The 13,823-nt window shown below is 54.5% G+C and overlaps 1 protein-coding gene across 4 annotated transcripts in view; it reads right to left on the reverse strand.

Annotated features, from left to right (window-relative positions):
* TRIP10 (thyroid hormone receptor interactor 10) overlaps positions 1-13,823 on the reverse strand; it is a 72,307-nt gene that overhangs the window by 26,731 nt on the left and 31,753 nt on the right. For all 4 annotated transcript variants that reach the window (XM_073319010.2, XM_073319007.2, XM_073319009.2 and 1 more), the window contains exon 2: positions 8,524-8,639. In XM_073319010.2, the coding sequence (XP_073175111.1) occupies positions 8,524-8,639 (116 nt within the window). The remainder of the gene's footprint in view (positions 1-8,523; positions 8,640-13,823) is intronic.

The following is a 13,823-nucleotide window of genomic DNA, read 5'->3' on the forward strand; positions in this document are numbered from 1 at the left end:
GGGAGTGGGGACACAGAACAGGGGAGGGGCAGAGCTCAGAACAGAACCCAAGTCTCCCAGCCCACTAGGCAACGCTGCCTATGCTGGCTGGTTGGTTGGTTCAGGACAGACTTAAATGGCACGACCCCCTCTGCCTCAAACAGAGAATTTCCTAGCCCTGGCAGGAAACTCCCCGCCTCTCTTACATGATGCAGCCTTCCTAGAAACCAGAGCCACGGAGAGAGCCAGGCAGCCCATGGTATCACCTGCAAGTTTGGGCACAGCCCCTCCCAAGAGCTGGGAGTTTCTTTCCTGGTTAGAAAGGAGATGGAGCCTATTAGATGAGAAAGGGGGAAAAAAAAAAACACACCACTGGACATCCAAGAAGCACCTTGCAAACAAATCCATACCACACTGCTGAGTTGGCAAGATCTAGCTCGCTCAATTCACCAACAGACGAAGCACGGCAGGGCTGGCCATGAGCCCACGATACTGCCAGACGCTGCCTCTCCCGGCTTTGTCTGCCACTCTTTAGTCATGATCTGGAGGCAGGGCTGTTGCATAGCAAAATCTTGTCCCCTCGCCCTGAGTTTCACGTTGGGTCTTTTTTTTTTTTTTTTTAATTCACCTACTGGTGGGGGCCCGGGGGGGGGTGCTTTTTGGTTTGTTTGTTTTTTACTTCAAGTCAGTTTCAAGCTTTTCCCAGCAGCCACAAGGGCTAGAAATTTACATTTTAAACCATCTTGTCAGCAGAGATGCTTGCGCAGACAGCTGCGGCCAGGAGCCGAAGCGTTCGGAGACATGCTGTAAGTCGCGAGACTCGCAATACAGTGACAAGAGTTGGCTGCCCCCTACTTGAATTACGCCTTGCGTGCGTGTCCGCCCAGGCAGAATGCTGCCCCCAGCTGGCGGGGTGGATCACAGCTCTGCAAGTGTGTATTTACAGCCCACTGACCGACCACATCCCCTCCCCCCACCTCATCCGCCGTGGCGCTTTTGCGCCAAGGCCAGCAATCATCATTGCCGCTTGGCCCCATTTAGACAGGGGAGCAGCGGATATGGACAGTCGCTCCTCTGCTGCATTGTACGCGGTATTATTGACCGATCGGCGTCCCAACTCACTCACCCACAGCGACTGGGATCTGAAGTGGCCACTAACCACGGGCCGCCGAAGGCGTAACACGACTAGATCGGTTCTGTGGCTGGATGGGTCTGGCCTGCGAAAGTTTGTTGGTAAGAGACCAAGGACTGGGCCAGGCTGGAGAAAGACGCCGAGACAGATCGCTCTAGGGCAGGGAGTGGAGGTGCACCAGCAGAGGAAGGGGCAGCAAGACACTTAACTCACTTAACGCCCTCCCGCTTAACGTTGTTTCCAAGTTACGCTGCTACTCCATTAGGGAACGTGCTCCTTTAAAGTTGTGCAATGCTCCCTTATAACGTGGTTTGGCTGCCTGGTCTGTCCACTGCTTGTATGATTCTGTGAAAGAGCAGCGACTTTACAAGGGAGCATTGCCCAAGTTCCTCTTCACCGCCTCCTCCCTCTCCCTCCCAGCGCTTCCCCCGCCGCCAAACAGCTGTTTGGCAGTGCTTAGGACTTTCTGGGGAGGGAGGGAGCAGGGAAGCTGCCCTCCCCTGGCGAGGCAGGGGCATTAGGGGCTGCAGGACCCTGGGCTGAGGGGTCCCGGGGCCCTGCCTGAAGCTCTAAAGCCGCTTTCGGAATGTGGCGGGCCGGAGGAGAAGGGGCAGCCGCGCAGCCAGCGGCTGGAGAGAAGCTGTACTTTCCCCTTCAAAGCACCGCTTCTCTCCGGCCGGCCGGCTGCGTGGCTGCCCTTGCTGCTCCCGAGTCCTCCGGCCCGTGCTTGCAGGGCCGCACTCCAAAAGGGGCTTTAGAGCTGCAGGCCAGGGCTCTGCAGCCCCCGCGTTCCAGGTGGCCCTGCCTGGCCAGGGGGGGCAGCTCCCAGAATCGTGGCCATGGGGGCGGTGCTTCACTGCGCAGAGCCACCTGCGCACCCCCTGCACCAAACAGGAGCTGCCCCAGGTAAGTGCTCTGCACCTCCTGCCTGCCCCAGCCCTGAGCCCCCTCCCACACCCTAACTCCCTCCCCGACCCTGCACCCCCACCTTGAGCCCCTTCCCACACCCTAACTCCCTCCCCGACCCTGCACCCCCACCTTGAGCCCCCTCCCACACCCTAACTCCCTCCCCGACCCTGCATCCCCAGCCCCAGGAGGAAAATGGAGAGAAAAAATGAAAAACGGGGGGGGGGGGGGCAGGGGAGATGAGAGGATGCTCCCCCTGCGGGGTGGGGGGGGGTGGAATGAAGCTGAGCACAGGGCCCCACTAACTCTAAATCTGCCACTGGAGGGAAGGGGAGGAACGGGGAAGTGCCGCGTCCCTGCTCCTCCCCCCCTCTCTCCCAGAAAGTCCTAAGTGCCTCCAAACAGCTGTTTGGCGGCAGGGAAGCGCTGGGAGGAAGTGGGAGGAACAAGGATGCGGCGTGCTCCGGGGAGGAGGTGGAGTGGGGGTGGGAAGAGGCAGGCCTGGAGCAGAGCAGGGACGGGAAGAGGCAGGCCTGGAGCATCCCACAGCAAAGTTAGGGCTTGTTCTTCTCGGGGGAAGCTGCTGCTGCACAAGGTACTTCCCAGCGTCCTTGCCTGCCTCATTGTCTGCAGCGGGCTGTGCCTGTGTGGGATAAGCCAGGGGCGCATCCCCACCACAGTACAGTACTGTGCAGTATAGAATGCCAAAACAGCTTCCTTGGAACCTAACCCCCCACATTTGCATTAAATCTTATGGGAAAACTGGATTCATTTAACACAGTTTCACTTAAAGTTGCATTTTTCAGGAACAGAACTACACTGTTAAGTGAGGAGTTACTGTATCACCACGACTCCTAGTATCTTCCAGAGGAGCTTTTCTGAAAGCCAGTGGGGCAATGAAACCTTTAAAGGGCCAGTGACCACTTCAAAGCACTGTTCCCTAGGCCGGGTAGAGACCCCCAAACAGCCACTTAGAGCTAGCATAGGAGGACCCAAGTATGAAAGTGACACATCAGAGGGAAAGTGACTTAAGGCTCCCTGGTGAAGAAAGCATGTAAATAGGGAACCGGCCAGAGAGCAGGCCTTGAGGTTTGTATAATTAGTCATCCCAGTGCACCACAACCGTGGGGGAGGGAGAGAAGAGGAGAGTTTGTTTTATTTTTAACACTATTTGAATTTATTGTCTGGCCAGCATCCCTGCAATAATAGGAGGGGATGTGGGGTTGGGCTGAGCAGGGGGGAGAGAGTGTGTCCGTGTACCACTCACTGCTCTCTGCTAGGTGGAATCAGAATGACTTGATTCTGTGTCATAGGCCCTGTACTGCTAACAGAGATTCTTCTGGGGAGGACAAAGGAGTGGGATGTGGGGGGATATTTGGGGTCGATCCCAGCTGCTCTTATCTGTCTAGCTAAGGAATTTATCTAACACCCCTGCCACACACACACACAGTGATACCCTTCAGGGCAGGAACACTTTACAGGTGGGGAATGGAGGCCGGGAGAAGATAAGGGCCAGGTTTTACAAGGTATTTAAGTACCCAATTCCTGTTGATTTCAATAGAAATTAGGCATCCTAAATACCTTGAAAAATCTGACCCTAAGTGACTTGCCCACATCTCCCAGGGGTTTGGGGCAGAGCTGGGTTTAGAACCCAGATCTCTTACATCTGAACAGCCAGTCCCCCGTCCACTGAACCATACAGCCACCCAAGGCCCATGCTAGAGCCCTAGCCACCGCACTGTCCAGGCTTCCTCGGGATAAAATGCCCAGCAGACGTTCTGTGCCACATAGGGGCAGTCGTGTAGCATACGTGGGAATCACAGAGCCCCTAACTCAGAAAGGCTCACCCCTGCATCCTCAGAGTCCCCCCTGAACAGCACAGTGTGCAAGGGGGAGCAGCAAGTTGCTCTCTTCCACCCCAGAAGCAGCCGCATTCAGCCAGCATCCAACCCTCCCCAGATGCTCGAGAGAAACATGTTACCCGGCAGCCAGGTCAAGAAAGCACCTTGCGTTTCCACGCTGGGTCAGCTCAATGGGGTGGGGAGGAAGCCCCGAGCAGGGCAGAGGGACTCGGCAGACAGAGGTTAGAGGAAAAGGCTGGGACCCAGGTGACCTGGATTCTGTTCGGGTTCTGCCACTCATCTGCTGGGTAAGTCACCGCCGCCGGCACTGCAGAGGAGCGTTAGGTGCTTTCCAGCTAGGCTCCCTCCACTTTCTCACGCAGTTTTTGGTTCCCTCCCTTGGAGGTTGCTAGGATCCCTGACTGATATCGCCAGCCCCCTTGCCCCGGGATCTGAACACCCGATTCCTTTTAAATTCTAACAGGAAGGGAGTGTCTACACCCCTTCGCCTGCTTGGGAGCATTCCCCTGCCATCCTCTGAGCCGTCTAGTCCCCCTTGCCCGGGTGGGCCTGGCGTGGCCGCTTCTCCCTGGGCTCGGTCTTCTCTGCAGAGTTAACTGAAGTGTTGTCCCGAACACGGGTCCTGTCGGTGCACAAACCCCTCCCTCCTGTGCTGCGGGGCTGCTAACTCGAGCCAGTTGGCCCAAGATGGAGCATAGGCTAAAGCCGGAGCGAGCACATCTCATCAGCTGCTAACACAGCCACCTTGGAGTGTAGACTTGGCCGCAGGCTCGTGCCCCTTGGATGCTGCTAGCCTTCCCACCATCCCCCACACAAAAGGATAGCCAAGTTCTCCCAGGATGCACTGGGAAGGAAGTCACAGAGGAGCTCAACTTAGTGCAGTGCTAAGAATCATGGGACACGCCCCCAGAAGCCCCAGCAAGCACAAAAACTGGGGTAGTGATGAATACTGAAGGGGTCAGGTCCCTCACACAGAGTGATCTGGGTGGCTTGGTAAAATCGGTGGAAGCAAACCACGTGTGTTTTAATACAGCTAAATGTAAATGTGTACATCTGGGACACCCAGAACGCACGCCATGCTTACAGGATGGGGGCCTCTAGCCTTGGAAGCGGTGACTTTGGAAAGGATCTGGAGGTCATGGTGGATAATCAGCTGAACACGAGCTCCCATTGTGAAACTGTGGCCAAAAGGGCTAATGCGATCATAGAAGATTAGGGTTGGAAGAGACCTCAGGAGGTCATCTAGTCCAACCCCCTGCTCAAGGCAGGGCCAATACCAACTAAATCATCCCAGCCACGGCGCTGTCAAGCTGGGCATTAAAAACCTCTAAGGATGGAGACTCCACCACCTCCCTAGGTAACCCAGTCCAGTGCTTCACTACCCTCCTAGTGAAATAGTGTTTTCTAATATCCAGCCTAGACTTCCCCCACTGCAACTTGAGACCATTGCTTCTTGTTCTGTCATCTGGGACCACTGAGAACAGTCAAGCTCCATCCTCTTTGGAACCCCCTTTCAGGTAGTTGAAGGCTGCTATCAAATCCCCCCTCACTCTTCTCTTCTGCAGACTAAATAACCCCCGTTACCTCAGCCTCTCCTCATAAGTCATGTGCCCCAGCCCCCTGATCATTTTCGTTGCCCTCCGCTGGACTTTCTCCAATTTGTCCACATCCTTTCTGTAGTGGGGGGGACTAAAACTGGACGCAGTACTCCAGGTGTGGCATCACCAATGCCGAATAGAGGGGAACAATCGCTTCCATCGATCTGCTGGCAATGCTCCGACTAATGCAGCCCAATATGCCATTGGCCTTCTTGGCAACAAGGGCACACTGCTGACTCATATCCAGCTTCTCATCCACTGTACTCCCCAGGTCCTTTTCTGCAGAACTGCTGCTTAACTAGTCGGTCCCCAGCCTGCAGCGGTGCATGGGATTCTTCCGTCCTAAGTGCAGGACCCTGCACTTGCCCTTGTTGAACTTCATCAGATTTCTTTTGGCCCAATCCTTCAATTTGTCTAGGACCCTCTGGACCCTATCCCTACCCTCCAGCGTATCTACCTCTCCTGCCAGCTTAGTGTCCTCTGCGAACTTGCTGAGGGTGCAATCCATCCCATCATCCAGATCATTAGTAACGATGTTGAACAAAACCGGCCTCAGGACCGACCCCTGGGGTACTCCACTTGATACCGGCTGTCAACTAGACATCGAGTCGTTGATCACCATCTGTTGAGCCCGACAACCTAGCCACCTTTCTATCCACCTTATAGTTCATTCATCCAATCCATACATTTTTATGGATTGGATACTGGCAAGAATACTGTGGGAGACCGTATCAAAAGCTTTGCTAAAGTCAAGATATATCACGTCCACCACTTTCCCCATATCCACACAGCCAGTTATCTCATCATAGAAGGCAATCATCTTGGTCAGGCATGACTTGCCCTTGGTGAATCCATGTTGACGGTTCCTGATCACCTTCCTCTCCTCCAAGTGCTTCAAAATGGATTCCTTGAGGACCTGCTCCATGATTTTTCCAAGAGACCGAGGTGGGGCTGACCGGTCTGTAGATCCCTGGGTTCTCCTTCTTCCCTTTTTTAAAAATGGGCACTATATTTGCCTTTTTCCAATCGTCCGGGACCTCCCCCGATCACCACAAGTTTTCAAAGATAATGGCCAATGGCTCTGCAATCACATCAGCCAATTCCCTCAGAACCCTTGGATGCATTAGATCTGGACCCAGGGACTTGTGTATGTCCAGCTTTTCTAAACAGTCCTTAAGCTGTTCTTTCACCACCGAGGGCTGCTCACCTCCTCCCCGTGCTGTGTGGCCTCTGCAGCAGTGGGATGTGTAAACAGAGGAATCTCAAGCAGGGGCAGAGAGGTTATTGTCCCTCTATCTGGCACTGGTGCGACCACTGCTGGAATCCTGCATCCAGTTCTGGTGCCCATAATTCAAGGAGGATGGGGAGAGGTCAAAGAAGAGCCACGAGAATGAGGAAAGGGTTAGAAAACCTGCCTGATAGCGAGAGACTCCAGGAACGCCAACTTCTTTGCGTAACAAAGAGACGGTTAAGGGGTGACTTGATCACTGTCTATACGTACCTACCTGGGGGACAAATCTTTTATAAGGGGCTCTTCAATCTAGCAGCAAAAGGTCTAACACGGTCCAATGACTGGGAGCTGAAGCTAGACCAATTCTGACTGGAAATAAGGCATACATTTTTTAACAGGGAGAGTCACTGAACACTGGAACAACCTGCCAATGGCCATGGTGGATCCTCCATCACTGAGGTTTTAAATTTAGGTTGGATCTTTTTCTAAAAGCTCTGCTCTAGGAATTATTTGGGGGCAGTTATCCAGGAGGTCAGACCAGATGATCACAGTGGTCCCGTCTGGCCTGGGAATCTGTAAATGTGGGCAGGAGGCGGAGGGCAGCCTACCCTGCCACTGCCCCATGCCATGCGCCAGTTTCTCCTGATGCCCATCACCAGGGTATCTGGGAGGCAGCGAGCATATCTGCTTTGGAGCTAGGCAGAAGACGGTCTCCGGGGCAGTCCAGAGCAGATTCACCAACAACTCCCCCCCAACCAAGGGCCAGAGCATAAAGCAAGGAGTCACTGGTAAAATCCAGTCAGCAACCCGGGAAGGAGTCAAACAAACTTGGACAGCAGGTCCCAAATCTCCCCCCCAATTCGTCTGTATTCCAGGCTGGAAGCGCCAAGGGGCTGGCTGCCCTGCTGGCAGAGCAGCAGCTTTTGGGAGGGGAAGAGGTGGAAAATTAACTAGGAAACATTGAGTTGCACCTAGTTAACCCTTTGCTCCCTGCTAGGCCAGGCCAAGCAGGGATCTTGGAGCACAATGCAGATAATATGGCAGCCATGACGCATGGGAGTCGGGGGGGGGGGGGGCGCATGCAGGGTCATGTGCCTCCTCCCCCCATTTGCTCTTTGGCTTGTACTGAGCATGCTCAGTAACACTACTGAAGCCAGGAGCCCTCACTCTGCCACCGCCCCCCTCGCCCCCACCGACTATCGGCAGGTATGAGTAGTCTCTGCCACAAGGCATGGACAGGTCAGGGATGGGGGAGAGACAAGGGAAGGACAGAGCTGTGAGTGGGGCCTGGGATCCGGCCATCCTGCCAGCCAGTTCCCTGCACGACTTTGGGCAAATCCCTTCTACTGCCTTTGCCTCAATTTCCATTTCACAGATGGGGAAATGGAGGCACAGAGGGTCTATCTACACTGCAACGAGCCCCAGCCGTGGGACTATAAGATCGCAGTACAGACGTTTGGGCTCAGGCTCCAGCCCGAGCATCAACACTGAAAATGTTTAGCCCCGCATCTCAAGTCAGCTGACACGGGCCAACCCCTCGGCGTTTTACTGCAGTGTAAACATATCCAGAGAGAGGAGACTGTTTGCTCCAAAGGTACCAAAGGAGGAGCTGAAGAGAAAGAACCCAGGAGTCCTGGAACCTGGCTCCATCCTCTAACCACTAGACCCCATTCCCCTCCAAATGCAGGGAATGCGACCCAGGAATCCTGCCCGGCCCTAGTTCTGGAAGGGACTGTGACTAAAATCCAGGTGCCCTGACCACTAGGCCCTTGTGCCTTAAGCAGCAGTTCTGGCCTTTGTCCCCTGCCCTCCTACCTGAGCTGCTTGGCATAGGCCTGCTCGATCTCCGTCCGCTCCTTCACGAACTTCACGTACTTCTCCATCAGATCCAGCCCCCACTGGGTGTGACGCTCTATGTCGTCAAACTGGTCCTGAGGGGGAAGAGAGGTGAGAGGTGTCACCGCACAGCTGGAAACAATACAGCGTCCTTCCTATGCCCAACCGCCCACTCTGATGCCCCCACCCCGAACGCTGGGCTCAAACCGCAGCATTCCCCACCCCACCCCTCGCAGAACCCCGGGTTCAATTCCCAGCTGTGCCAGCTCGCACCCGTGGCAACCCACCCCTCTTCCGCCCCAAACACGGGGCTCAATCTCCTGTGGTCACACAAACACCCCCCCAGCCCATGCCCACTAATCTCAGACCACCCCCCACCTCCTCAGTACTGTTCCTCACCCCTTGTGGCCTCTCTTGATCCTACAGACTGGGCCCCAGACTTGGGCCCCAGGAAAACACAATGGTAGGAGTCCCTAGTGCTCCCCCCATACACCCCCCCCCACTCCCACCCCTCTCCACATCCCTGTCCCCACACCACCTCCGCCAGATCACCAGCCCTGACCCCCAACCTCCCCTCCTCCCCACTGATCCCAGCTCCCCTGCATCCCCACACCTTCCCCTCCAGGCCCTCATCCTCCCTAATCCCCAAGGCCTCCCCTAAGATCCCCAGTCCCAATTCCTGCCCTCCCAGAGGCTGGGAAAGGAGCCCAAGTGCAGCAGCTCGCCTTCTGCAGGCAGTGGAGGAAAGGCCTGCGTTCCCGTGGGCCCCCCCACGGGCTCGCCTCGCTGGCCGGCAGCCAGGCCCATTCAGAGCTTGGAGGAGAACGACGCCAGGGCCGGGGGGGTGTTTATAAACCCAGCCACACAATGCGGCCTTGTTTACAAGAGCAGCTTTTGCCAGGGCTCAGGCAGGTTTCACATGGAGACCAGATTCCCCTACCCAACGACTCTTCTGGGCAAAGGAGAAATCCCTGGCACCGGACCCATGCCCTTCCCACCCCGATGCCAGAGCCACCCACCAACCCAGCTGCAGCTCAGTCAAAATGCATCCTTACCCCCGCCTGGCCTCCAGCCCCTGTCACAGTGCCAGTCGTCCACCCCCAGCCCCCTCTGTCCCTTCTCCATGCCACCTTGGCACCATGGGTGCAACCCTCCCCCGCTGCAGGTGGGCAGCGCCTCTCAGGCATGGTCTGCAATGGGATTTTAGCCACTGGTGCCTCTGTGCAAACGGGTACACCCCCTCCCCGCCCACCCCAACCTGGGGCAAAAACTGCACTGTCGCTAACAGGGTTTTCGGCCTCAGAGTTATATTAGTCGTAAGGCATTAAAGTCAACTCAACCCAGACACTCAGTAGTATGAAAAGGATAAAACCCTCATGCTCCAGAGCCAGATGTCAGGTGGAAAACATCCCCATGGGGGAAAACGTGCCTCTAACGGCCACCCACAGAGTTTCTTGCACCATCCTCTGAAGCACTGGATGCTGGCCCCCGTCAGAGATGGGATGCCGGACTAGACGGGCTCCCTGTTCTGATCTGGTGTGGCAAATTCATATGAAGACACATTCCCTGACCTACGCCCCTTCATTTCTCTCTCCAGTGCTCTGTGTATGATGGCAGTGCCTCGAGGCTCAAACCAGGCCCCATTGCGCTAGGTGCTGCAGAGACACAGTCCCTGCCCTGAAGACACAGGCAGAACAAGAACTGCCGGGCGTGTGCATTAACTATTATAAAAAAAGGGATATAAAACCTCAGGCTTAAAGCAATCTCTGTTAGTAATTGGCACAAGACTTCACAGGAGCCTGAATTAGGAGACCTATGGGTGTCAGCTAACATTAGACACACTATCTAGATTCACACACTGAAAGGCCAGAAGGAACCACCATGATCTACTGAGCCTAACCTTCTGCATAACACAGACCAGGACGAAATAGACCCAGAAAGGGTGGAAGAGGAACACAGCATCTGGGGCACGATTTTCAGAAACCATTAGTGGTTTGGGTCCCAGCTAGGGCCCACCTTAACGCTGTGTTGGCTCAGTTCTCGGGACCCTGATCCTCAGAGGGCAGGTGCTCAGAATTGTGACCCACGTCTCTTTAAGGAGCCTCAGATCATGCACTTGGTGGCTTCTCCAAACACTTGAAGCCGTTTAGAAAGAGAAACCCGGGCTTGATCTAAAGGTATACTCTCTAGCTCAACCACCAGATGTGGGCTGGAGGCAGGATTCTCTGGGTTATAAAACAGGTCAGGTTCATCCAGCGTTTCTCAGCCCTTTCAGCTTGGCAGCTCCTTATTCAACATCAAACATTCACGGCAAATGTCCCTGCTGGGTCCTGGGCATAAAGCCAGCCTTGGAGACGCAGCTCACAACACACTGCTTTTGGGCTGCCAAAGCCACCCCACAAGGCTGGGGGCCTTGCTCCCCCCCAGGAGCCAGCACTGGGACCCCAGCAAGTTACCGTCAGCCCCCCTCCCCTCGCCCATGGGGAAGAGCACACTTTCCCTGCTGTCCCAGCACTCAGCAGGGCATCTCTCCCCTGCTCCCGTCCTTATACAAATAAAGAGACCAGACCGGGACTCAGGAGATCTTAGCTCACTTCCCAGTTCTGTGTCACACTCCACGTGACATCAAGAACCTCTCTGTCTATTTCGTTATTACCATAGCGTCTCAAAGCTCCAGTCACGAACCAGGACCCCACTGCACCAAGCGCTGCACAAACAGAATAAAAAAGATGGCCCCTGCCCCAAGGATCTTACAATCCAAAGAGAAAAGAAAAAGATGGCAGCTGGATATGGACAGACATACTTAGCCCTCCATAGCACAAGGAAACAGACTATATTGGTCAGCCTGTCTCCCTCTCTCTGCAGTCTGTGCAGTGCCCAGCTGTCTTGGTGCAACTCAAACAACATGGCAAGATTTTGTTCAAAATATTAGATGCGAGATTCCAAGCAAAAATAAAGGTGGAGGGGAGAGGTTTAAAACACGGCTCGTTAGTGAGGAGAGCTCAGCAAACAGGTAGGAGCAGGGAGAAAGGAAAAGTCATGACTTGGACTAGAAATAAAGTGAAACGGACCCATTTTAGGCCCGGATCTCTCTCAAGAAGATTTGCTCTGCTGCAACTAGATCGATAGGGGCTACAGGAGTGCAAAGCAAGAGGGTATTTAGAGAAAGAACTACGCCACTTTTTAAACCCACATCCTATGTTTGGCTGCCGTCTCTGGCAGACTAAATCCAATCCACCTTGCATGAAGGAGAAAGATCAGTACTGAGGGATATTTGAAATACTTTGCAAGGCACCTAACGAGCTCCTTCCATCAAAGGCTCTCTAAGCCCCTTGGAAACTTTGCAGTAACCCTCCCAGCAATTTGTTAAGTAGGGAGCTATCCATGTGTAAGATGGGGGCGGGGTGGGAGCGAATGACCCACAAGGAGGAAGTGAACTTGCCTTAGGGGAAGTTCTGTTGCCTGTTATACAAGAGGTCAGACTAGATGATCACAAGGGAATGTTGGAGTCTCTGAACCTACAGTTAGTGAGGGCCCACAGGGCAGAAGTGGCGGAGCTGGGAGGTGGGAGGCGGAAAGAACCCAGGAGTCCTGCACTTCCACCCCAAAATCATCCTTCTCCCCGTCCCCAAGCAAATGAGGATTAACGAGACAGGCTGAGATTTCAGGCCTGCACTCTTTGAAGCTTAAGTAATGGACCATTCTCCCTAGCGGAGTTGTCAGAGAGGAAGGCTGGCACCGTGGTTAGGGTACTAGTCTAGATCTTGGGAGATCCAGGTGTAAGGCCCTGCTCTTCCACAGAGACCTCGGGAGAGTCACTTAACTTCTCTGTTCCTCAGGTCCCTAAAAAGGAGATAGCCTCGTGAGGTAGCACATCACTAATGAGAGGATAAACAGACATTGTGAAGTGCTCAGCTACTAGTGACGACGTGGGCCAGAGACGTGCAATAAATGGTTCCGTTTGCGGAGTCCTGACAGGATGTGACTAGAACAGTCAATTCCCAGAGTCAGGGCACGTCTTCACTAGACAACAAGGCGGCCTCAGAACACGACCTCGGAGTCTCCTTAATGAGCACAATGTCAAACTAATACTTTGCAGATTGTGTAGATGGGGGAGCGAGCCGGGTTTAACATCCAGTCAGCTAGTCAGGATGGACTAAGAGAGCTCACCCCAGCCAGCTGACGCAATGTTAAACCCAGCTTGTGCCCGTCCACACAGGAGCGTTTTAATGTCCTGCTAGTTAACATGACTCTTCGAGGTTACAGTCTAACACTGCCTGGGGAACCCACAAGGTCATGGGCCACCGCGCTGTTCAGAGCGGGGGGAAGGTGACTCCTATTGCTTGAAGGGTTTAAGGCCCCCATAAAAAGAAACTTCACTGATCTAATCACCTCTGTAACCCCCCTCTCCCCCAAATGAGACAAGAAAAGCCGAGCCAGCCGCAGAGGGGAAGACAGGACTGCCTGTGACAGAATAGGGTGTGGCTTTAGGGGCCTCACCTCGCATAGCTCAGAGCAGGCAGGGAATGGGGCCATTCAGATAACGACACCACGCCTGTCACCTGAGGATCTCAAATGCTTTGCAGAACGTCCAGCAGCATCCCCGGGAGGGATTTTTAAAAGTTTTTTAGAAGGGGGGGAAACAGGCACAGAAGGGACTGTCACCTGATCGAATAGTGAGTTACTGGCAGAGACAGGAATAGAACCCAGGAGTCCTGACTTTTCACTAGACCCCACCCCATGCTCTAGCCACTGGACTCCACTCCCTCCCCACAGCTAGGGATAGAACCCAAGAGTCCAGGCACCTGGGATCCTGTTCTAACCATTAAGCCAAAGTCCGTCCCACAGATGGAAACAGAACGAAGTTCAGACGCCCTCCTCCCCCTCCCCCCCCCCGTGCCCCTCCCAGAGCCAGGAATAGAACCCAAGAGTCCCGACTCCCAGCCTGCCTTGCACTAGTCATTCGACCCCGCTCCATCTCTGGTGGTAACTGCTGTGCAGCAACACTGAGGGGCATGTTCGCAACCAGAGTTACAGGGGAAGTTGAAGTAGAAGATTTACCCAAGATAAAGCCATTATATTAGGGCTAGTCTCCACTGGACCGTGTAGTCGGGGCACAGCGCTGGGAAAGAGCAAAAAACCCACCTCCTTGAGGGGTGTAGCTCCCAGCACGGGGCACTGTCTACATTAGCACTTTACAGCGCTGAAACTTGCTGCACTCGGGGTGGGGGGAGGGCGTTTTCTCAGACCCCTGAGCAAGAAAGTTGCAGGGCTGTAAA

The sequence above is a fragment of the Lepidochelys kempii genome, chromosome 20 (assembly GCF_965140285.1).
Source record: "Lepidochelys kempii isolate rLepKem1 chromosome 20, rLepKem1.hap1, whole genome shotgun sequence".
NCBI lineage: Eukaryota > Metazoa > Chordata > Testudines > Cheloniidae > Lepidochelys > Lepidochelys kempii.